The 25,107-nt window shown below is 50.5% G+C and overlaps 1 protein-coding gene across 4 annotated transcripts in view; it reads left to right on the top strand.

Annotated features, from left to right (window-relative positions):
* Positions 1-25,107, top strand: part of ADGRL1 (adhesion G protein-coupled receptor L1) — a 691,532-nt gene that overhangs the window by 529,420 nt on the left and 137,005 nt on the right. For all 4 annotated transcript variants that reach the window (XM_078681457.1, XM_078681438.1, XM_078681447.1 and 1 more), the window contains one exon: positions 23,643-23,957. In XM_078681457.1, coding sequence (XP_078537583.1) covers positions 23,643-23,957 — 315 coding nt within the window. The remainder of the gene's footprint in view (positions 1-23,642; positions 23,958-25,107) is intronic.

Below are 25,107 nucleotides of genomic sequence, written 5' to 3'. Positions count from 1 at the left end.
ATGGACGGAATTCTGGACAATGCAAACATTCACCCCCAGTCATAAGGATCTAGGGGTAATCCATCATACTTTTGCTCACCACACCACCCCAGTTCGGACCCAGCCATTTGCAAATCAGTCTTGACCCCATTTGAACATCCCAGGGGGGTCATCAAGAGCAGGTGAAATATTATCCGTCTTCACATAAAAAACAAAGGGATAATACAGGCCAATGGAACCGCTGAGCCACCTTTCCACCTAAGGCCAATAACTGTGACACATGGGTGACTCGGGGGGCCTCTCATAACATTCTACGGGGGTAGCATCATTTTGCACTATGCCACTAGTCCCAACCAGTACAGTGGTAGGCATTTATAGGGGTTGTATGCTAGAGACCTGCATGGCTAAACCACGCATGCCTCTACAATGCTTCCCAAACAACGAATGCGTCTGAACAGCGCGTTCCTTTACCACACATGCATTTACCATGCACTTTCGTGGTAAAGGCATGATTGTTAAAGGGATGTGTGGTATAGATCACACCCCAGACTTCCCGCTTTGAGCCCTAAAACCCTGGCCCCTACCCTATATACAACTCGACCCCTCCGAGCCATAAAAACTAACCCCACCCCTAAAACTACCCCGAACCTTAGTCCTAAAACCCAGCCCCTGCCCTGTAAATAACCCCGCCCGAGCCCTAAAAACAACCCACACCCCTAAAACTACCCCCAAAACCCAGCCCCACTTACCAGTCCGCGTCTTCCCCCGTTCCTTCTACTTCCTGTGCTGCACATCTATCCACGTACTGCCGTAACCACACACATACATTGTTAAGGCATATGCGTAGTTCAGGCAAGCGTTGTTGCGCTTGCAGGGAAACAGCACCTGTGGCTCTGCCTGTGTTGTAAAGGCTGTTTCCCATTTATAGGTTTCCATGTCTGTTTAATCTTTATATCATACCTGCACCCTGGTTTCCTTTTCCTATCCAGTGGCTGCTGTTCTATTTATTTTTGCGGCTTTATACAGCACAAGCCTGGCCCAGGAGCATCACAGCGCTCTACAAGAGACCAAGAAGAAGAAGAGGGATAACAATCAACATAAAAATAACAGATAAGCAACAAAGAACACAAACACATACTCAGCAGCGTGACTCGGGGGAGAGATCACTCAGATTCTATCAGGATGTTCTGGATAGGCCAGAAAAGGGGATGCTGAGAAGCGAGCATAGGTTCATCCAAAGTGTCTCTCAGCTAAGAGGGTTTCGAGAACTGTTTTCTCTCGCCTCTGATTTTGAAACCCAGGAACAGTGAGATTCTCGTGCACTTTCATCTGTCCTGCAAAGAACACCTTCTTTCCTGAGCCCCTGTCTGACTCCTACCCAGGGCTTTTAGTGGGCCGGGTCGTGCCAGTGCTCAACACCAGCTGTTCTAAAAAGCAGGTGCTGAAACGGGTCCCTATCGGGCTCTCTATTTTTGCCCTCACCCTATGGGTGAACAATAAATCTGAACTCTGCAGCAGTGCCACCCTTCACCGCCTTTGATGTAACTTCAAAGAGGCTTGTTATAGTCCTTTCACAGTCTCATCATTTCAGAACTCCGGGCACAAGTCCTTAAAAACAGCACTAACCTAGTTAGGCAGTGTGCAAGTGACATCATAGTGCGTGACATCACGGCGCGCAACATCACAGCGCATGACATCGCGGCGCAGAACATCACTGCGCACGACATCACAGCGCATTACATCACACATGGCATCACTATTGACATCATAGAAAGTGGCATCACAAGCCACGACTTTACAGGAAGTGAAATCACAAGAAGTGACATTGGAAGATGATATGTGATTTCTACACCTTGTAATCCCCAATTTTATGTAACACATCCTGTACATTCATTTACAAACATATAATTTATTGTACATGTAATATGCACATGTTGATGGAAAACGCACTGAGACCCTGCATTGGAATGAGTAGGGCTATACCTGAAAAATAGTGGTACTTAAATTATTTCAATACCTCCTCAAGGGAAGTAAGTTCTATATAAATGCCATTTTTTGTGTGTAAATACTGGGAAAGACCAACACATCTGACATTCTTACAGTGCATGCATATCTCCTAAACAGGGACTGAAGAAGCAAAAAGCTGCCTCTCTTAAGTATGTGCGAAGTGCTAACAAGGTGTGAGCCTTTGCTTCCCCTCTGCTACATATACATCAGGTGTGAGGCTCCTGACTGCTCCCAGTCAAGAGAATTGAACTAAAGGAGGCCTGATGACACCTCAGATTCAGCCTTTGTTATGTGCCCAGCAGGAGGCTTAAATAAGAAAGCCCCGGCTGCGCCTGCATGTTCTTGCTTGTTGCAGAAGGAAAGCAGACAAAGTGCAGGCGCTGCTGAGAGTGTCCCGGTGTTTGGAAATTACACGGGACGAGTTCAGCACATTATTCAGTGAGGCCCAAATTCTTGGCAGGGATGGACGGTGTTCACCCTGTGAGAGAAGTGGGTGGACGTCGTCCATGCTTGTGTAGCTCCCCCACCCCCCGACTCATGCTCTGTCAGAACTGAAGCATTTTCAATGTTATATACAATGAAGCCATAGTTACTGCTTATTTATCTAACACAACTAACAACCATTGCCAAAGCCAATACTCCTTGCTTGTTGTGGGTGTAATGCTACTTGTATGATATGTCTGGATGCAGTGACATGCCAGTCGTGCGGCACCCTATGATAAGCACAGACTTTTAGGTTACGGGTTTTAAGCCTCGCCCTTAATTACAATGGCCACGCCCCTTTGGAGAGATCCTCCAATTTGTTCATTCCACTTAAAACCTTGATCCTACCACTGCAAAAATGCAAACATCTTTCACGGTCTCCTGTTAGAGCTTTGACCCCTCTTTTACACCACCTGAAGGAACCGTATTAATATTCAGCTCTCCCCGTTCCGCCATTTTGTTTAGTCGCCCTTTCAAAAGTGATGGCTCCAAAAATATCATCAAGGTAGTTTGCGAACTTCCTGTACTGTTCTAAAGTTTATGGTGACAACACTGAACTTGCTCTTTTCTCACCTGTACCTTCAATTCATGGGTGGTTGTATTATTTTATAAAAATGTGTTCACGTAAAGCCCTTGCTACCACCGTTTTTCCATGCGAAAGCACCACAAAACAGACATTTACTATTATCCACCTCATTGGCGCTCTTTGTATCGACCTGAGGAGAATGCAGGGCTGAGTTGGGCCTGATGATTTTCAAACCTGCCTGCACGTTGCTCTGGGCGGCGGGTGATTAACCCCTGAAATATTTTTTCCTGCTAACAGCCGCCCCTGCGGTTCCATTCCCATAAGTACATAGCGCCCCCTTGCGGCGGTGGGATAACATCTGAGTCCACTGGGAGGCAGTGTATATAACTTGACACTTCAGATGCCTGGCACTTTCCTCTCTAGTTAACCCGACCACGCAGCTTTGACAAATATGTTATCTATATTCCCAATGAAACCCAAGCGCCTAGATGTAATGCTCGTTCGCAGTTGGCGCTACATGAAACATGTATACAACAACAGGGGGAGGGTGATCCAATTGGATCAGAAGGGCATAAGTACCACTCAAAAGGAGTGGAAGGTCCAGCCTCGGTCCGTGCCCTACGAAAGTATTTATCAAAAAAAGATGGACAAGGCTGTTCCCAGTAAGGGTTAGTGTACTGGTCACAAGGAAGAGGGAGCGTGGTGGTTGACGTGTGAAGGCCTACCACTGGGTATCCATTTTGTTGGATATAGTTGCCTCACACACCTTTGGAGGAGTCATGCTTCATCATAGGCAGTGCTCCTCGTCGGGTAGGCGGTGCAAATCCCCGACGGGCTCACCTCAAAGAGGGGCTCTTTAGCGGAGATCTTTTAATCCAACTGCCTATTGGTGAAGTGCGGGTGTGGGGCCAGGAGGTTGTAGACAGAATGGTGAATTAAAATGGTCAAAGGGTACCAGAAACAACTTTATTCAGGCGGTCCCTTGCTTCAATTAAAAGTGAAGGCTAGTCTGGGTATGCTGGAATTTAATGATTCCTGGCTCTAGACTAGACTATGAAGTGTTAAAAGATCGGTCAACATGTTTCTCGCTATGGTACATTGACACGCGATTCATCAGGACCTATATCGTTGGATCTACAAACAATGATGCCTATGTTATAATCATATGCTCATTACCGGTTGTGGAAATGTTGTACCTCTGTTGCACTGTTCCTTGCCTACGGGTCAAGATTTACATGCAACATCAATGCCCGGCGAGTCGTACATCAGGGATGAGGCCTCTGCATATAAGGCTAAAGTCTCCTGTGTAGTAGGTATTTGTCCTACCCCTCTCCGCTCCTCTCACGCTTAAGGTTTAAATCAAGGTGGGTCCAAAACCTTTATAGGTCCCACCCTTGTTTTGGTGATGTGGCCTTACAGCTGGGGCCAGAGTTCGGGTGAAGCCTCCCAAATAGCAATACGGCTTAAACCAATATAAACTGGGACTAGGAAGTCCCTCACTAGGCCGTAGTTTTTCAGCGCACCATTTTATCTTAGTCCAGTTCTCTACCTATTAACAGCTAGAACTTCAAGTTCAAGGCAAGGTATGTATGTGGCATATAGCACAAGCCGGTGGCGCTCAGGACAAGAACAGTGAAGCTGGTAAGGGTGGAGAGGGGCCGAGGAGAGTGGTCGAGTAGAGCAAAGGAGGGTGGTGGAGTGGGGCAGAGGAGAGTGGTCGAGTAGAGCAAAAGAGGGTGGTGGAGTGGGGCAGAGGAGAGTGGTCGAGTAGAGCAAAAGAGGGTGGTGGAGTGGGGCAGAGGAGAGTAGTCGAATAGAGCAGAGGAGAGTGGTGGAGTGGGACAAAGGAGGGTGGTGGAGTGGGACAAAGGAGGGTGGTGGAGTGGGGCAGAGGAGAGTGGTGGAGTGGGACAAACAAGAGTGGTGGAGTGGGACAAAGGAGGGTGGTGAAGTGGGACATAGGAGGGTGGTGGAGTGGGGCAGAGGAGAGTGGTGGAGTGGGACAAAGGAGAGTGATGGAGTGGGGCAGAGGAGAGTGGTGGAGTGGGACAAATGAGAGTGGTGGAGTGGGACAAAGGAGGGTGGTGGAGTGGGGCAGAGGAGAGTGGTGGAGTGGGAAAAAGGAGAGTGGTGGAGTGGGACAAAGGAGAGTGGTGGAGTGGGACAAAGGAAGGTGGTGGAGTGGAGCAGAGGAGAGTGGTGGAGTGGGACAAAGGAAAGTGGTGGAGTGGGGCAGAGGAGAGTGGTGGAGTGGGACAAAGGAGAGTGGTGGAGTGGGACAAAGGAGAGTGGTGGAGTGGGACAAAGGAGAGTGGTGGAGTGGGACAAAGGAGCGTGGTGGAGTGGGGCAGAGGAGAGTGGTGGAGTGGGGCAGAGGAGAGTGGTCGAGTAGAGCAAAGGAGGGTGGTGGAGTGGGGCAGAGGAGAGTGGTGTAGTGGGACAAAGGAGAGTGGTGTAGTGGGACAAAGGAGAGTGGTGGAGTGGGACAAAGGAGAGTGGTGGAGTGGGACAAAGGAGGGTGGTGGAGTGGGGCAGAGGAGAGTGGTGGGGTGGGGCAAAGGAGAGAGGTCGAGTAGAGCAAAGGAGAGTGGTGGAGTGGGACAGAGGAGGGTGGTGGAGTGGGGCAGAGGAGAGTGGTGGAGTGGGGCAGAGGAGAGTGGTGGAGTGGGGCAGAGGAGAGTGGTGGAGTGGGGCGGAGGAGAGTGGTGGAGTGGGGCGGAGGGGAGTGGTGGAATGGGATAGAGGAGAGTGGTGGTGTGGGGCAGAGGAGAGTGGTGGTGTGGGGCAGAGGAGGGTGGTGGAGTGGGGCAGAGGAGGGTGGTGGAGTGGGGCAGAGGAGAGTGCTGGAGTGGGGCAGAGGAGAGTGGTGGAGTGGGGCAGAGGAGAGTGGTGGAGTGGGGCGGAGGAGAGTGGTGGAGTGGGGCGGAGGGGAGTGGTGGAATGGGATAGAGGAGAGTGGTGGAGTGGGACAAAGGAGGGTGGTGGAGTGGGGCACAGGAGGGTGGTAGGGTGGGGCAGAGGAGAGTGGTGGAGTGGGACAAAGGAGGGTGGTGGAGTGGGGCAGAGGAGGGTGGTGGAGTGGGGCAGGGGAGAGTGGTGGGGTGGGGCAGAGGAGAGTGGTGGAGTGGGGCAGAGGAGAGTGGTGGAGTGGGACAAAGGAGAGTGGTGGAGTGGGACAAAGGAGAGTGGTGGAGTGGGACAAAGGAGCGTGGTGGAGTGGGACAAAGGAGCGTGGTGGAGTGGGGCAGAGGAGAGTGGTGGAGTGGGGCAGAGGAGAGTGGTGGAGTGGGGCAGAGGAGAGTGGTGGAGTGGGGCAGAGGAGAGTGGTGGAGTGGGACAAAGGAGAGTGGTGGAGTGGGACAAAGGAGAGTGGTGGAGTGGGACAAAGGAGAGTGGTGGAGTGGGACAAAGGAGAGTGGTGGAGTGGGACAAAGGAGAGTGGTGGAGTGGGACAAAGGAGAGTGGTGGAGTGGGACAAAGGAGCGTGGTGGAGTGGGGCAAAGGAGGGTGGTGGAGTGGGGCAGAGGAGAGTGGTGGAGTGGGACAAAGGAGGGTGATGGAGTGGGGCAGAGGAGGGTGGTGGAGTGGGGCAGAGGAGGGTGGTGGAGTGGGGCGGAGGAGGGTGGTGGAGTGGGGCGGAGGAGGGTGGTGGAGTGGGACAGAGGAGAGTGGTGGAGTGGGACAAAGGAGGGTGGTGGAGTGGGGCAGAGGAGAGTGGTCGAATAGAGCAGAGGAGATTGGTGGAGTGGGACAGCGGAGAGTGGTCGAATAGAGCAGAGGAGAGTGGTCGAATAGAGCAGAGGATAGTGGTGGAGTAGGACAAAGGAGAGTGGTGGAGTGGGACAAAGGAGGGTGGTGGAGTGGGACAAAGGAGAGTGGTGGAGTGGGACAAAGGAGAGTGGTGGAGTTGGACAGAGGAGAGTGGTGGAGTGGGACAGAGGAGAGTGGTGGAGTGGGACAGAGGAGAGTGGTGGAGTGGGACAGAGGAGAGTGGTGGAGTGGGACAGAGGAGAGTGGTGGAGTGGGACAAAGGAGAGTGGTGGAGTGGGACAAAGGAGAGTGGTGGAGTGGGACAAAGGAGAGTGGTAGAGTGGGGCAGAGGAGAGTGGTAGAGTGGGACAGAGGAGAGTGGTCGAGTAGAGCAAAGGAGGGTGGTGGAGTGGGGCACAGGAGAGTGGTGGAGTGGGACAAAGGAGAGTGGTGGAGTGGGACAAATGAGAGTGGTGGAGTAGGGCAGAGGAGGGTGGTGGAGTGGGGCAGAGGAGAGTGGTCGAGTAGAGCAAAGGAGAGTGGTGGAGTGGGACAAAGGAGAGTGGTGGACTGGGACAAAGGAGAGTGGTGGAGTGGGACAAAGGAAGGTGGTGGAGTGGAGCAGAGGAGAGTGGTGGAGTGGGACAAAGGAAAGTGGTGGAGTGGGGCAGAGGAGAGTGGTGGAGTGGGACAAAGGAGAGTGGTGGAGTGGGACAAAGGAGAGTGGTGGAGTGGGACAAAGGAGAGTGGTGGAGTGGGACAAAGGAGCGTGGTGGAGTGGGGCAGAGGAGAGTGGTGGAGTGGGGCAGAGGAGAGTGGTCGAGTAGAGCAAAGGAGGGTGGTGGAGTGGGGCAGAGGAGAGTGGTGTAGTGGGACAAAGGAGAGTGGTGTAGTGGGACAAAGGAGAGTGGTGTAGTGGGACAAAGGAGAGTGGTGGAGTGGGACAAAGGAGGGTGGTGGAGTGGGGCAGAGGAGAGTGGTGGGGTGGGGCAAAGGAGAGAGGTCGAGTAGAGCAAAGGAGAGTGGTGGAGTGGGACAGAGGAGGGTGGTGGAGTGGGGCAGAGGAGAGTGGTGGAGTGGGGCAGAGGAGAGTGGTGGAGTGGGGCAGAGGAGAGTGGTGGAGTGGGGCGGAGGAGAGTGGTGGAGTGGGGCGGAGGGGAGTGGTGGAATGGGATAGAGGAGAGTGGTGGTGTGGGGCAGAGGAGAGTGGTGGTGTGGGGCAGAGGAGGGTGGTGGAGTGGGGCAGAGGAGGGTGGTGGAGTGGGGCAGAGGAGAGTGCTGGAGTGGGGCAGAGGAGAGTGGTGGAGTGGGGCAGAGGAGAGTGGTGGAGTGGGGCGGAGGAGAGTGGTGGAGTGGGGCGGAGGGGAGTGGTGGAATGGGATAGAGGAGAGTGGTGGAGTGGGACAAAGGAGGGTGGTGGAGTGGGGCACAGGAGGGTGGTAGGGTGGGGCAGAGGAGAGTGGTGGAGTGGGACAAAGGAGGGTGGTGGAGTGGGGCAGAGGAGGGTGGTGGAGTGGGGCAGGGGAGAGTGGTGGGGTGGGGCAGAGGAGAGTGGTGGAGTGGGGCAGAGGAGAGTGGTGGAGTGGGACAAAGGAGAGTGGTGGAGTGGGACAAAGGAGAGTGGTGGAGTGGGACAAAGGAGCGTGGTGGAGTGGGACAAAGGAGCGTGGTGGAGTGGGGCAGAGGAGAGTGGTGGAGTGGGGCAGAGGAGAGTGGTGGAGTGGGGCAGAGGAGAGTGGTGGAGTGGGGCAGAGGAGAGTGGTGGAGTGGGACAAAGGAGAGTGGTGGAGTGGGACAAAGGAGAGTGGTGGAGTGGGACAAAGGAGAGTGGTGGAGTGGGACAAAGGAGAGTGGTGGAGTGGGACAAAGGAGCGTGGTGGAGTGGGGCAAAGGAGGGTGGTGGAGTGGGGCAGAGGAGAGTGGTGGAGTGGGACAAAGGAGGGTGATGGAGTGGGGCAGAGGAGGGTGGTGGAGTGGGGCAGAGGAGGGTGGTGGAGTGGGGCGGAGGAGGGTGGTGGAGTGGGGCGGAGGAGGGTGGTGGAGTGGGACAGAGGAGAGTGGTGGAGTGGGACAAAGGAGGGTGGTGGAGTGGGGCAGAGGAGAGTGGTCGAATAGAGCAGAGGAGATTGGTGGAGTGGGACAGCGGAGAGTGGTCGAATAGAGCAGAGGAGAGTGGTCGAATAGAGCAGAGGATAGTGGTGGAGTAGGACAAAGGAGAGTGGTGGAGTGGGACAAAGGAGGGTGGTGGAGTGGGACAAAGGAGAGTGGTGGAGTGGGACAAAGGAGAGTGGTGGAGTTGGACAGAGGAGAGTGGTGGAGTGGGACAGAGGAGAGTGGTGGAGTGGGACAGAGGAGAGTGGTGGAGTGGGACAGAGGAGAGTGGTGGAGTGGGACAGAGGAGAGTGGTGGAGTGGGACAAAGGAGAGTGGTGGAGTGGGACAAAGGAGAGTGGTGGAGTGGGACAAAGGAGAGTGGTAGAGTGGGGCAGAGGAGAGTGGTAGAGTGGGACAGAGGAGAGTGGTCGAGTAGAGCAAAGGAGGGTGGTGGAGTGGGGCACAGGAGAGTGGTGGAGTGGGACAAAGGAGAGTGGTGGAGTGGGACAAATGAGAGTGGTGGAGTAGGGCAGAGGAGGGTGGTGGAGTGGGGCAGAGGAGAGTGGTCGAGTAGAGCAAAGGAGAGTGGTGGAGTGGGACAAAGGAGAGTGGTGGACTGGGACAGAGGAGAGTGGTCGAGTAGAGCAAAGGAGAGTGGTGGAGTGGGGCAGAGGAGAGTGGTGGAGTGGGACAAAGGAGAGTGGTGGAGTGGGATAAAGGAGAGTGGTCGAGTAGAGCAGAGGAGGGTGGTGGAGTGGAGCAGAGGAGAGTGGTTGAGTGGGATAAAGGAGAGTGGTCGAGAAGAGCAGAGGAGGGTGGTGGAGTGCGGCAGAGGAGGGTGGTGGAGTGCGGCAGAGGATAGTGGTCGAGTAGAGCAGAGAAGAGTGGTCGAGTAGAGCAGAGGAGAGTGGTGGAGTGGAGCAGAGGAGAGTGGTGGAGTGGAGCAGAGGAGAGTGGTGGAGTGGAGCAGAGGAGAGTGGTCGAGTAGAGCAGAGGAGAGTGGTCGAATAGAGCAGAGGAGAGTGGTCGAATAGAGCAGAGGAGAGTGGTCGAATAGAGCAGAGGAGAGTGGTCGAGTAGAGCAGAGGAGAGTGGTCGAGTAGAGCAGAGGAGAGTGGTCGAGTAGAGCAGGGGAGAGTGGTGGAGTAGAGCAGAGGAGAGTGGTGGAGTGGGGCAGAGGAGAGTGGTCGAGTAGAGCAGAGGAGAGGAGAGTGGTGGAGTGGAGCAGAGGAGAGTGGTCAAATAGAGCAGAGGAGAGTTGAGTAGAGCAGAGGAGAGTGGTCGAGTAGAGCAGAGGAGAGTGGTGGAGTAGAGCAGGAGAGAGTGTTGGAGTGGAGCAGAGGAGAGTGGTCAATAAGATCATTGGAGAGTGGTCGAATAGAGCAGAGGAGAGTGGTGGAGTGGGAAGAGGAGAGTGGTACAGTGGGGCAGAGGAGAGTTGTCAAGTAGAGCAGAGGAGAGTGGTGGAGTGGAACAGAGGGGAGTGGTCGAGCAGAGGAGAGTGGTTGAGTGGAGCAGAGTGGTCGAGTGGAGCAGAGGAGAGTGGTCGAGTGGAGCAGAGGGGAGTGGTGGAGTGGGGCAGAGGAGATTGGTCAAATAGAGCAGAGGAGAGTGGTCGAATGGAGCAGAGGAGAGTGGTGGAGTGGAGCAGAGGAGAGTGGTGGAGTGGAGCAGAGGAGAGTGGTGGAGTGGAGCAGAGGAGAGTGGTCGAGTAGAGCAGAGGAGAGTGGTCGAATAGAGCAGAGGAGAGTGGTCGAATAGAGCAGAGGAGAGTGGTCGAATAGAGCAGAGGAGAGTGGTCGAGTAGAGCAGAGGAGAGTGGTCGAGTAGAGCAGAGGAGAGTGGTCGAGTAGAGCAGGGGAGAGTGGTGGAGTAGAGCAGAGGAGAGTGGTGGAGTGGGGCAGAGGAGAGTGGTCGAGTAGAGCAGAGGAGAGGAGAGTGGTGGAGTGGAGCAGAGGAGAGTGGTCAAATAGAGCAGAGGAGAGTTGAGTAGAGCAGAGGAGAGTGGTCGAGTAGAGCAGAGGAGAGTGGTGGAGTAGAGCAGGAGAGAGTGTTGGAGTGGAGCAGAGGAGAGTGGTCAATAAGATCATTGGAGAGTGGTCGAATAGAGCAGAGGAGAGTGGTGGAGTGGGAAGAGGAGAGTGGTACAGTGGGGCAGAGGAGAGTTGTCAAGTAGAGCAGAGGAGAGTGGTGGAGTGGAACAGAGGGGAGTGGTCGAGCAGAGGAGAGTGGTTGAGTGGAGCAGAGTGGTCGAGTGGAGCAGAGGAGAGTGGTCGAGTGGAGCAGAGGGGAGTGGTGGAGTGGGGCAGAGGAGATTGGTCAAATAGAGCAGAGGAGAGTGGTCGAATGGAGCAGAGGAGAGTGGTCGAGTAGAGCCGAGGAGAGTTGTTGAATAGAGCAGAGGAGAGTGGTGGAGTGGAGCAGTGGAGAGTGGTCGAATACAGTATGGTGTGTCCAAAACCTTTATAGGTCCTGCCCTTCTTTTGGTGATGTGGCCTTATAGCTGGGGCCAGAGTTCGGGCGACGCCTCCCAAATAGCAATACGGCTTGAACCAATATAAACTGGGCCTAGGAAGTCCCTCACTAGGCCGTAGGTTTTCAGCGCACCATTTTATTTTAGTCCAGTTCTCTACCTATTAACAGCTAGAACTTCAAGTTCAAGGCAAGGTATGTATGTGGCATATAGCACATGCCGGTGTCGCTCGGAACAAGAACAGTGAAGCTGGTAAGGGTGGAGTGGGGCAGAGTAGAGTGGTCGAGTAGACTAGAGGAGAGTGGTGGAGTGGGACAAAGGAGAGTGGTCGAGTAGAGCAGAGGAGAGTGGTCGAATAGAGCAGAGGAGAGTGATGGAGTGGGGCAGAGGAGAGTAGTCAAGTAGAGCAGAGGAGAGTGGTGGAGTAGGGCGGAGGAGAGTGGTCAGAAAGAGCAGAGGAGAGTGGTGGAGTAGAGCAGAGGAGAGTGGTGGAGTGGAGCAGAGGAGAGTGGTCGAATGGAGCAGAGGAGAGTGGTCGAATGGAGCAGAGGAGAGTGGTCGAATAGAGCAGAGGAGAGTGGTGGAGTGGGGCAGAGGAGAGTAGTGGAGTGGGGCAGAGGAGAGTAGTGGAGTGGGGCAGAGGAGAGTGGTGGAGTGGGGCAGGGGAGAGTGGTGGAGTGGGGCAGGGGAGAGTGGTGGAGTGGGGCAGGGGAGAGTGAGGGAGTGGGGCAGGGGAGAGTGGTGGAGTGGGGCAGAGGAGAGTGGTGGAGTGGAGCAGAGGAGAGCGGTGAGGTGGGGTAGAGGAGAGTGGTCGAGTAGAGCAGAGGAGAGTGGTGGAATGGGACAGAGGAGAGTGGTGGAATGGGACAGAGGAGAGTGGTGGAATGGGACAGAGGAGAGTGGTGGAATGGGACAGAGGAGATTAGTGGAGTGTGGCAGAGGAGAGTGGTGGAGTGGGGCAGAGGAGAGTGGTGGAGTGGTGCAGAGAAGAGTGGTGGAGTGGGGCAGAGGAGAGTGGCGGAGTGGGGCAGAGGAGAGTGGTGGAGTGGGGCAGAGGAGAGTGGTCAGGTAGAGCATAGGAGAGTGGTCGAATAGAGCAGAGGATAATGGTGGTGTGGGGCAGAGGAAAGTGGTTGAATAGAGCAGAGGAGAGTGGTCGAATGGAGCAGAGGAGAGTGATTTAGTGGGGCAGAGGAGAGGGATCGAATAGAACAGAGGAGAGTGGTTGAGTGGAGCAGAGGAGAGTGGTCAAGTGGAGCAGAGAGTGGTCGAGTGGAGCAGAGGAGAGTGATCGAGTAGAGCAGAGGAGAGTGATCGAGTAGAGCAGAGGAGAGTGGTTGAGTAGAGCAGAGGAGAGTGATTGAGTAGAGCAGAGGAGAGTGGTTGAGTAGAGCAGAGGAGAGTGGTTGAGTAGAGCAGAGGAGAGTGGTTGAGTAGAGCAGAGGAGAGTGGTCGAGTAGAGTAGAGCAGAGGAGAGTGATGGAGTGGGGCAGAGGAAAGTGGTTGAATAGAGCAGAGGAGAGTGGTCGAGTAGAGCAGAGGAGAGTGGTCGAATAGAGCAGAGAAGAGTGGTTGAGTAGAGCAGCGGAGAGTGGTCGAATAGAGCAGAGGAGAGTGGTCGAATAGAGCAGAGGAGAGTGGTGGAGTGGGGCAGAGGAGAGTAGTCGAGTAGAGCAGAGGAGAGTGGTGGAGTAGGGCAGAGGAGAGTGGTCGAATGGAGCAGAGGAGAGTGGTCGAATAGAGCAGAGGAGAGTGGTCGAATAGAGCAGAGGAGAGTGGTCGAATAGAGCAGAGGAGAGTGGTGGAGTGGAGCAGAGAAGAGTGGTCGAATAGAGCAGTGGAGAGTGGTCGAGTAAAGCAGAGGAGAGTGGTCGAATAGAGGAGAGGAGAGTGGTGGAGTGGGGCAAAGGAAAGTGGTGGAGTGGGACAGAGGAGAGTGGTCGAATAGAGCAGAGGAGATTGGTGGAGTAGAGCAGCGGAGAGTGCTGGAGTGGAGCAGAGGAGAGTGGTCGAATAGAGCATAGGAGAGTGGTCGAAAAGAGCAGAGGAGTGGTGGAGTGGGGCAGAAGAGCCATGGAGGGAGTAGTGGGGTGTGATCGGAAACGGCCTGCAGTGGTTCAGGGAGGATGGGGGGGGGCTTCTCAGGCCGCTACACTGGGGAGGTTATGCGTCCTTTAGTTATATCGCGCGTAGTTTAACAGCCTCAGTTGCTGTTTAATGTTGGTTCAGTTCTTACTGCTGCGCTGTCAATAAAAGGTCCACCTGGGAGGTTGGATTGGATGGGGAGTTTGAATTACATTCACAGAGTTTGCATCCAGCATTTTCCAAGGGTCATCTGGTGCCACAGAGCAGTCTTGGCTCAGTGTTTGCCATCAGGCAGTTCAGGCTGGATTGTTCCCATTCCAGCAGGATTAAATCGGATTTACATTAGGAAGACCCACGTCTGGAGTGACACAGTAAGCAAAAAAGCATGGACTATATGCAGCCTAGCGCCATTACCAATGGATGACATTAAGTCAAGCATTCTTCCCATCAATTTTATTTTTTAATGTTTTAAAATGACAGCAGCATGTCCAGTACAAGGGAGAGGGTGTGGCGTAGCAGCCAGAGCTGCGATAGCTACTCCTGATACCTTGAATAGTGCCAAGGTGCACTTTCATTTCTCAAATACCTGTCTTTGAAGCTGGGGAACCAGGTTCGAGTCTCGGTGTGGGCTCAACTTCCTGTGATTCTGGGCAAATCACTTCATCCCCTCATGCCTAGAAAAAATACAAATTAAAAAGGAATGCGTCCTTGTGTAATACAACGGGTGTTCATGTAAATCGCTCCAAAACCTTCGTCGAGTTTGCCCTATATATAAAACTGCAAAAAACATTTTTTTTTCTCTGCACCCACAGGACTTTACTCTGGGGGCGGAGAGACAATACTTAAATATACTTCACCCAAGTAGACCAAAACATACTGCTAAAAGTCAGTCGTCATAGTTCTTCAGGAAGAGTTCTCAATGGTGGATGAAAGGAGGAGTACTTTAGGTCCGTCCCTGTAAATCAGGCTCTTACGCTACCTACAGGAAGCACACTGCAGGTAACTGCAACCTCTGTTTAAAGACCACAAAGCAAAACCCTTTGCCACAGGAGAACTTTTGAGGAAAAATACAAGTCCCCGAAATTATCTGGGAAAAGGGGCTCTGCACTTCAGTCCCTACAAGAGAACACACATTGTGCAGATTCACACACACACGTGCACAGAGGCAAGCAGCGGCCTCTTGAACCCCACGTTAGCAGCCGCGGAGGAGTGTTGCCCTGAGCCTGATGGGCGGGCAAGCTGCAGCCCACTGAAAAGTCTCCTCTGGCAGCAGATTCGCAGACAAAAGCTCACAACTTTGTAAGGGAATACAGGGCAGAGCTGAGGGTGGAAGCCAAGGGCTGCTCAAGGAGCCCAGCACAGTGAAGGCGAGAACGAGAAACGATGAAAATGTGAAAATGAAGAAAGGACAGAGAGGGAGAGAAACAAAGGAAACCGTAAAGAGAAAGGAGAGGTGGAAAAAATAAGGAGGGAGAAAGGGAAGAGAGCCGGTAGATGGAAAGGGGAGGGCGGGTGGAAGGGAGACAGGATGGTTGGCAGAAGAACAGAACGTGGCTGTGGTGGGTTAAGGAATGTATTGACGGGTCGATGGATGGGTTTGTGAACAATCGATGGATGAATGGTCGATAGATTGATGGAATGGGCGAAGAATGGATGATTGGGGATAAAATGGATGGATGTGTGATTGAAGGTTGAGTCTGAACTACTTATCGCCACCCATTCTCACTCCTGCCCCCCCCCCCAACTGTTGTCTGCTGTGAGTGTCCTAATGGAACATGTATGGCGGAACACACACACATGCCCAGGACATTGTTACAACCTGTTAGCCTCTGCCTGAGCAACAACCCCCCCCCCTTGCCTCGCCACCCTCCCCCTTGCCTCGCCACCCTCCCCCTTGCCTCGCCACCCTCCCCCTTGCCTCGCCACCCTCCCTAGATGAAATCTAACTGCAGCGTCATGAGCTTACTGTCAGCACCTAAGGCACCCCAATGCACAGCCCTGCAGGGCCCTAGGCTGTTGTTCTCGCCCTTAAACCCTGTCCTTGAAATCCTCCCTCCCGAACAGGAAGTAGAAACTTCCAGAACGTAGAAGCACCACTGAATCCACCCAAACACTCGCTCGTCAGACCCTGTGTGTACCTGCTAAGGGACCACTGCTCCATGAAGGGCTCTGCAGGCAGAGGCTCCGGTGCCCTTGTTGCCAGGGCAAAGGGGACGCCTGCACGGCAAAATGAGTTTTGCTCATAAAATTCTTGCACAGGTGCTGCTAGCTGCCAACAGGCCTTGACACACGTTGACAGTACCCACTACCCCTACCAACACCCCCATCACACCGAAAGAACCCCCACCACCCCCGTCCCCCACACCCGCCAGGTTAGAAATGCACCTTGCTGTCACTAAACGTGCCATCGTCAACAAAAGAGCTGAAAACACACAAGCGGTCACAAGCGGTCGGGTCAAGGTGACATGCTTGTTTACTGAATGGGCACACTTCCGAATATGCTCTTACTGCGTTTGCTATTTCTTTTGGTTACATGTACAGGTTCTGTCCGTCTCAAGCAAGCTCATATAAGTACATCCTCTTCCAGCACGCTCATATAAGTACGTCCTTTTCCGCTGTGTACATTTATTCCTTAGCACAATGAAATGCTTCTGCCTGGATCCACCAAGCAACGCGTACAGCGCTCTGGCGCCCTCATGGGCCCAGTTAGTGTATTGCTCGAAATTCTGATCTGGCTGTCTGATTTCCACCTGTGATTTTGCATACCGAGGTTTGAACACCATTAATGACTTCAGAGATATTGGTCGAGTTTTTTTTGGCAGTGTTGTTTACGAAACTGCAAGAATAAATAATTGATCATACCCCTTCCGAGGTACATGATGTAATTATTTAAGTAGTAGGATTCCTATATGAAGTTCCATTGTTAAAAAAGTTTCATTAAAACTCCACATTATCCATGCTAGAAATGGATACAAATAAATAAGTTACAGACAAGCCCTAGTGGGAGAGTACATAAAGGTGCAACAGAGCACACATTCAAAGGGATGAACACTAGAGACGCTGGCTTGCTCCAGAGCCTGGGAGTGACAATAGGACAAGGGCGGGTTTGGCGCAAGGGAAGGAAGCATGGGGACCACTGGGATCGTGCAGGCACAGTATGATTAAACTAGTGTAAAAATCACAAGGCACTGCAGTGACGGCTCCTACTCTAAGGCGGAGGGGTGTCACCCCACTGCTTCAGTGCAGCTGAGAAAGAAAGGAAAATAAAATGATAATAAGGCAATGTTAATGTCATTTTATTCTTCCCTGCTGCGGCAGCATGAGGGCGGGGCTACTCTGCTGACAGAGCAGGCAAGGAGGGGTGGGCACACTAAAGTGCACATGATGCTTTGACTGGCCCTCTCGGGCCGTCCAAATAGTCATGCGCACTTCAGCATGTTCTCCATGCAGGCTGCATTACAGCCTGCATGGAGAACATGCCCAGGTCCCCGGCCCCAGTCTGAGCATCGAACCACGGTGCTCAGACCAACCACAGATTGGTTTAGGGGCGCCAATCACAATGCTGCATTGCAGCATTGTGATTGGATCAGGGAAGCCTGGCTGCTTCCTGTTCGGCAGAGGGGAGACGACGAGGAGGATACGTGAAGAGTCCAGCTGGATAAGAGAAATGTGTGAACTCAGGGAAGAGAGGAGATTCAAGGCAAATAACATGTCTGTAACAGATGCAAACACAGAGTGTGCTAAGTTGTGAGCATTAGGTGGTTGCGGGGGAAGGTACTAATTAAGGAAGGGGAACATGATTCAAGTGACCAGGGTGGTGTACAGAAAAGGAGGTGGGGAGTGATGAGCCTGGGAGCACAAAGGAGGAGGCAAGGTGAATAAGAGATTACCCAGTGGGAGAGAACCGCTGGATTTAAGCAGTGAGGGATGGTAACGGAGATAGCATGAGAGTTCAAGAAGCAGTTAGAGTGATCAGGTGGGATTAGAAGGTGCATGGGACTAAGAGAGAGACAGAGGAAGAGAGTGACAGGGTTTTAGTGGGGATAGAAGATGACGTGATAGAGACTCTGGCTCTAGCAGGATCAGAGTACAATTGGGCTAGGTCATACAAAGTGTTTATGAAAATGTGAGACAATGTAAGGAGGAAAAACATAGGATTTAAATGGGCAGAGCGGGATTATAACAACATTAGACATGGGTTGGTGGAGTGTTTGGAGCACAAACACTGGGGGCTCAGGAGGTGCCTAATTTGAGCTGGTGGTTGCTGGTGCTCAGCACTGGCTCTTAATTCTCAATACCAGAACGTATTCAAGTCTATCACATGGTGGCACTGTTTGTCTGTTTATGACAAGAGCACATTGAGTGTTTCATAATTCAATATACATTAACAATTTATGATACCAGCCGTTAAGGCCATTTTTAAGCATTGGGTGGCCTGTCATAGATAGAATTTTCACACTTGTAGGAAGGTAATGGTTTGTATTTGAGTTGGTACTGACATTGGCATTGCTGGCAGGGACAACAGGTGGTGCAAACTGCAGTGGCCTCTTGAGAAGGGCCCAACTAATCCCTTAAAAGAATAGAGAATAGTTCAGAATCTGCCAGTTCATGGACCATCCAATACATTATTTGTGTCCTCCAGCAGGAATTTATCTCGATGAGTGAAAGCAATCATGGGTCAGGGATCAGAACATGTGTGATGTCACTTCTGCTACACATAACATGTTCACAAATTGACACTCATGAAAAAAATTACTTCTAGTATGAGAACAAGAAAAGGCTGCTGCAGGTGAAACCTGGGCGGAATATTATGAGATAATTTTTCAAAGATAAAGCAGTTTATGCAATCTACCATCTCCCAGCAGATGTTAGGTAGGCAGTGACAGGAAGTGGATGGGGAAGACCTGGTGCAGACATACAGGGGTGGAAACAAAGTTAAAATAGCCACCTGCAAGCTGTAGCCCAGGACGGATATGTTTGTGAAGTGGAGGCAGAGGGATTTTTCATACTTGGTGGTCTCAATGGTGCCCGCTTTCCAGTGCCTAATTTGTAGAAGGAGTGTCAGTACACAAAGCTCTGAAACCTACGGCCTGTGCAGTTAAGTGTTGGCACATTTAAAGCTGCACAGTCTTGAATCTACTCCATGCCTCTTCAATCCACCACAAGACTCTCTGTCTCTATATGTCACTCTTGCATATTCCTGTAGTCTCCCTATATGATGGGTTTGCTGTCTTTCACTTCCTCCCTCGTTTCCGATTTGTTTGTTTTTCCCCCTCTTGCTCTCTGTAAATGTCTGATGCAGAAAAATAAGTGCTGGTGGTCCGTACCTGCAACCACCAGCTCAAATTAAGCCCTACCCTTTTCTTTCTAATTGTTTCTATGTGAAGGGGCAGGCTGTCTCTTTCTCGCGTCCATTTCAATTCTGAGGCTGTAGATTTGGTGCCACATGTTTGCATCTCTAGATAATTTCCCCCCTAACTTCCTCACCCTATTGGAAAACCTGAACCACATTGGCATGAGGTGAACTTATATCATTGAGCAGGAGTTTTTTTTCACTACCAAAATACATTCATAACATAAACATAATTGAAACATAGTGCGAGGTGCTTCTTATTAGCATAGTGGCCAGGTTATTTGTGACACTTTCAGCAATTTCAGGCTTTCTAGCCAGCACTACTTAGCATTCTGAGATTTAACTATGTTGGGTTTCTCCTGAGAAGTGTGAGCCTACAAGTCCCAGAATGCTAAGAGCTCTTGTAAAAAAAAAAAAGACTAGACTGCACGATGGTGTCACAAGTGGCATGAGCCACCTGGAATCTATGGGAGTTTAGCGTAACCTCCAAATGTCCCAGGACGCCAGGCCCTCTCTGCACTGCTCTGTGTTTGAAACACACATGAAAGACAGGTGGCGGGGAGCAATGGTGCCAGGTGACACAAAACTGGGGTGGAAAACCTCTAATTCACCCTCTTGGGCAAAAATGGAAAACAAAATAGAAGCTGATCTTGGAACTGCGAGATTCCTCATCCACAGTACACACCCTGCAAATTGAGATATGTGAACATTCTAATTAACGTTTTGTTTTCTGTGACTGGTGCATTTAATTACCATGCGCTGCCCAGCTCTCTAGTCACTTTTATTTTTTTGATTCTTTAATTACAGAAGTTTATTTGTGATTTTTATAAAACTATATAAACATCGAATTGATGCAACATTCACGATTCGCAATATTTATAAAAGATGTAAAACATTTAATCATTTCCTAATATATGCAAATATTTCTAGAACTCCTAAGAAACACCACGAGTTTAATCATTCTGGTGGTACCTGGGCACCAGATGCAGTTCTGAAGGCAGAGTATTTTCCTCCTTACTTTTGAAAATTAGGAGTGAATTATTTCCTAAGGACTATTCTCCATCTGAGTACAACATTCTTAAGTAGGTTAAAAATTTTAAAAAATATTTTCTTGACTGAAAGGTGCATTATTAAAGCCCTTCTTCAGACAGGACACACCAGCAGTGGCGTAGAACATTGTATCAGGTCACTTTTGAGGTCACTGATCTGGTTGTATTACTAGGACATTTTGGGTGGAAGCTTGATTGGAGTCAAGTATTGGCCTGAAATATTAGTAAGAGGAAAATTCAAGCTATTCCAGAGTTTATCGAATGGACTAGGTGGTCACTACCACACAATGATGCATAATGTGAATTGTTTCAGATCCCCAATTGAAAAAAGCAAATCCGCTTAAAACCTAAGATAGCGCCCCATGTGCCTACCACTTGGAGTTGTAAACATGGCTTTCTGAACTCGTGTTTGTGTCACTTTGGGGATGTCACTGTTGCAGGGATTCTGCAGAGTCAAAGAACTATATTTGGGACCATAGAACCTTAGTAGGCAGGGACTGGGTCATCCTACCACCTTAGTACTCATGTACCCGGGACTGACTAGCTATAGTGTCTCACTTGCCCCGTGCTCACTCACAGAGGGGCAAGTGATTAGATACCCCAGAACACAACCCTCCCGACCCTTTCAGGAATCACGGTGACAGGACTCACCCTTTCGTACTGGTACTGGTACTGCTCCACAATATGATCTGACAGAGACAAGAGAAATGTTTAAAATATTTATTTTAACTATTGTGCTCTAGTATGCAGTATAAGTTCCAAAATAAGTGACAAGATGCCTAACTCAAATTCGGTCAGCATAGTAAGTAATCCATAAATCACCAAAGGAGCTGTCATTATATTAGATGGGGTAGACTAACCTACCTCCCCTTCTACAGAAACAATGTGATTATATATCAGAAGATCTCTGGGTGTTGGCAGCTGACCCTGTTCCTTAGCATGCACAGGTGAAAGTTCTACATCTCCGGTGTAGTTGCAATCTTATGTCTAAAAATCTCTCTTCAAGTGTGTGTTTTGCAAGTCTGTGTTACCAAACAACAGCTGCAGTTATGTGTTTTGTCTAGGTACTATAGCCTGACCAAAACAGAATAAAAAGGGACATTGTTGTTTGACCTCGTCTACGGTGTTCAGACAAAATTCCAGTAAAGGACGAAACACAAAAACAGTGGCAGGTTCTGTGTCAAAGTACAACCTGACACAAAACAAAATACATTTGTATAGTAACGTGCGCAAAGCAGAGTGCAGCCTGGAACATGCTCCGGCTAACATAAGGAAAACGACAAAGGGCCTGCAAGGAACGCCAAACACTATTAACCTGGGGATATAATCAAAGTCTCTGGGGCATATTTACAAGAAACTGGCTGAGCGTGGTGTTACGCCAAAATTGGTAACGCTGTGCTCCGATAGTTTCAAAACGCAGCGCTATATTCACAAGAATGCGACGCACCCCTGCGTTACCCCTAGCGTTGCCACTAAGAAAGCTGCCTAGCACCAGCACAGGCACCTAAGCACCATTTTGCTAGGGTGCCTACGTTGCAGGGGCAATTGTTTATGTGCAGGATGGGACACCTGCTTAAAACCAGGTATTACCTGGCGGTATTTTGGGCATTGCCCCATACCTTGTAAATATGGGGCAGCCTCAAAAAGCAATGGGTGTTGCGGCGAAATGCCCACTGCAACACCCATTGCTTGCCCCTTTCATGCTAAGTGCTTCATGAAAAGGGACATTATGTACAAGGCAGCATTAAGTGGCTTAACGCTGCTTTGTAAATAAGGTGAAGGTGTTAATACCACCAGAACGTCGGAAAAAGTGGCCCTCTGGTGACATTAACTCCTTGTAAATATGCCCCTATGTTCAGGAGACTTCAGTGACCTGTCAAAACCATCTGCACAGTGCTTTTGAGGCACCTCCCTACATATAATTATCTGTTTTCTTTCAAAGCCTTAATGAAGCAGTGTTTGCTTTGTTCTAACTGTATAACTTTCCTGGTTAACCAAGTGATTTGGAAGTCAGAGCATTAAATTAACCCTTGATGGACATCAATGGCTGGTCCGCATAATTGTGTGTGTGTGTGTGTGTTTGGTGTATGTGTGGTGTGTCAGAGGGAAAGTGATGCGGATGCATGTTCCTGCTAGCATTTAAAAATAGCTTTCCGAAACATCTCCTGTAAAAACAGACTCAAAACCTAGGTCCTAATTACGACTTTGGAGGTGTAGGAGTAGGCTACCATGTCACCACCCCACTCCCACACCACCAAAGTTGACCAGCGCCAACCCACCAGATTAAACATTTCCTCATGGTCTGCTGGATGGCGTTTTGGTGGTCCCGTTGCGGTGCAGTTTTAAGGTCCATTTTTGAGCCTTAGAAGTTCGATGCAGAGGGAGCGCCAAAAGCCTGTTCCTGCATGTCATGGACTGTGCAGTCCATGACATGCAAAAACAGGGCTGCATGCACAGGGGGGGGCACAACATGTGCCCCCCAGCATATACACACATGCACAGGGGCACCAATGGACCTTGTAGGGTCCTCTTACTCTCCTGACTGCCACACTTTTTATGGACATGAAAAGTGAGAAGTTCTGGAAAGTCGTAATGTGCTTGACAGTGCCACAGCAGCACCGCTAACATATTGCTGCACCAGACCACAGCGTCACCGCCGAGGGTTAGTGAATCCCTGCTGTTTGCAGCGGTCCCAGGCTGTCTGACCACCAAAGTTGTAATACGGCAGACAGACCGCCGGCACGGCAGTAGCTCGGCGGTAGCTGCACTGCCACCACTGTGACACCATGAGATTGGCGGTCCACTGACCTCCAAACTAATAAACAAGCCCTTAGACAGCCAAAATCTTGAACGTACACAAATATCTCCCTTTAAAAATGTTGAACTCCCATTCAATGCTCCTCTCAACCACCACTCCCCAAATAAGCATTAACCATTAATTTAGAGCTGGAATAAGTGGTAAGCAAGCTTGGGTGTATTGAAGAATTGAAAGTGGTACTTTTTTAAAAATAAGGTGACATAAAAGAAGTTGAGATTTTTGCATTTATGTTTTGTCTGTGGCTGTGCACCTGACTTACAAATAAGGTCAGAAAATTATGGGTAGAGATATTTGCTTTTCTGAGACTTTCTGGAACTCATAAACGTTCACAGAGGTCCTGGAAGTCTGCATCACACTAAATCCGAGGGTTATCCATTCCTCTTTCCACCTGGAAAGGTATCTATGCCAGGGTGTAAACAGGGAAAGAAAGCAGTTTGTAAATGCCCACAAACCTCCATGTTTGCAAACATTCCCAAACTGCAGAGGCTAACCACACCGTGGAATACCCATTTCCCTGGCCAATAAGTTGTATTTACAGCGTGAAAGCTCCGACCTAATCGCAGAGATCTCGAAAAACACATAAAAGGATTTACACTTCCAGGAATTTGTTTGTGACTTCCTGCGGGAATAAAACAGGAACATTTGGCTGTAAACATACAATTATGATCTAATTTAATTTTGTGAAAAGGGCCTTAAGTTTTTGCAAAAGATATGTTTGCGATCTATGTGTACAGAGGGCAATATGTATTCAATATTCTTTTCAATTCTATGATGAGATCCTATGATGTCATGGACGCCTCCGCGTTTGGTTTAATCCAGCCTTTCCGGTGTACACTCTGAGTATGGATGGATTAAGGGCCTGGTGTTTGCAGTCCCCATTGGCACTGCCCATGTCACCAATGTATCATCACAAGATGCTCAGTAGGTCCACCAGTATGTGTACCACACAATACACATTGGCTAAGATTCCTGTCATTTTATCAGACCCACAAGGCTCACTTTTTTTCCCATCTTTGCTTTTTTCAGGTCCAGTCACTTCCACTCCAATCAGCACAACAACGACTGTGAAACCTACAACTGTCACCACTACGTCTTCACCGTCTGCCACCACCACTGTCCGCCGGACGCCACTTACTACCCACCCCATTGGTGCCATTAACCAGATGGGACCTGATCTCCACCCAATCACTGCCTCCGTCCCCAGCACCCGCAAGCCACCCTCCTCCAATCAGCACATCTTTCCAGAGGTCTTCTGTGAAGCCAAGGAGGTTCGCAGGGTGCAGTGGCCTGCCACTCAGCAGGGCATGTTGGTGGAACGCCCATGCCCCAAGGGCACAAGAGGTAAAGTGCAGGATTTGTAGATGTTTCCTAGGCTTTATCTGTGTTTGATACCACCAAGAGAGGAACTGATCCACACAGATAACTGAATGGGCACTTTGTTGGGTAAAGAGTGATAGAGTTTTGGCAATGCGTAGGTCTGGGTTGGGTGGAGATGTGTAATTGTCAATATTGGATATTACCGCGGTAGTGTAAAAATATGTCGTTGTCTAATTGTGCGACATTTGGATTAGCCATTTGTTGTGCAGAAGTGTTACGTGAATTTGGGTCGGGTTGGTTTTTAGTCCGCAATTTTAAGTGGAGTGGGATTGAACAGGTGATCTGGCGTGCAGCATGAGGTCAGCGTTAGGAGGTGATTTTTAGTGCAGTGGGGATATATGATCTAGAGTTGAATGGGTTATTGTTTGTAGAGAAAGAATATTTATGGGGCAGGGTAGGTTTCTGCTGGTCGATCAGATGAAGCAGCTGACGGACAGCATGGCACTGTGTTTGTCAGGGAGGTGCAATATGTGTTTAAGCAAGTCAATGCAGTGGTTGATAATGGTTGGCAGCAAGGCCGACCAGTAGTTGGCAGAAGTATCAGGTTATATAAGGGATAGCATGGTTTAGTTGTTTTCCATGGACTAGATGGGTGGTAAGGTTTTAGGCTGTGTTAGTGGTTGGAAGATGGTCATGGATAGAAAAGGTCAGTTGGTGGCTACAGCACAAAGTGTATGTGGAACGCGTAAGTGGAACGATTAGGGAACTGATCAGCTTAGTAATTCAGCAGCCAATAACATGTCTGGAAAACTGCCTGGTTGAGCATTATCGAGAGGATTGGTGGGGATTTGTGAGTCAGTCAAGGGCTTCCATGGTATGGTCGTTCAGTGACTTGCTGGAGGTATTGTGTGATTCATGGGTAAAATTGATCATTGAGTCGATAGGTAAAGAGTGGTTGTACAGCTGTCTGGATTACAGATTGGTTTAGGGAAGCTATAGTGTTGGGCAGTGCAGGTTTGAGATTGAAAGAGTGGAAGGGAGGGCCTGACTTGGGACAGGTCAGGTCATTGATTGGAAGGCACGAAGCATGGTTATTGGACAGGAGTGGTCAGTGCTGGCAGGGTGACGGAACAACTTGCAAAAGACAGATGCCACATGGCAGGGCAAGGCGGGT

This window comes from Lissotriton helveticus, chromosome 1_1 (assembly GCF_964261635.1).
Source record: "Lissotriton helveticus chromosome 1_1, aLisHel1.1, whole genome shotgun sequence".
Lineage (NCBI taxonomy): Eukaryota > Metazoa > Chordata > Amphibia > Caudata > Salamandridae > Lissotriton > Lissotriton helveticus.
Note: the sequence above shows the minus strand (reverse complement) of the source record. Positions and strands in the feature narration are given on the sequence as shown.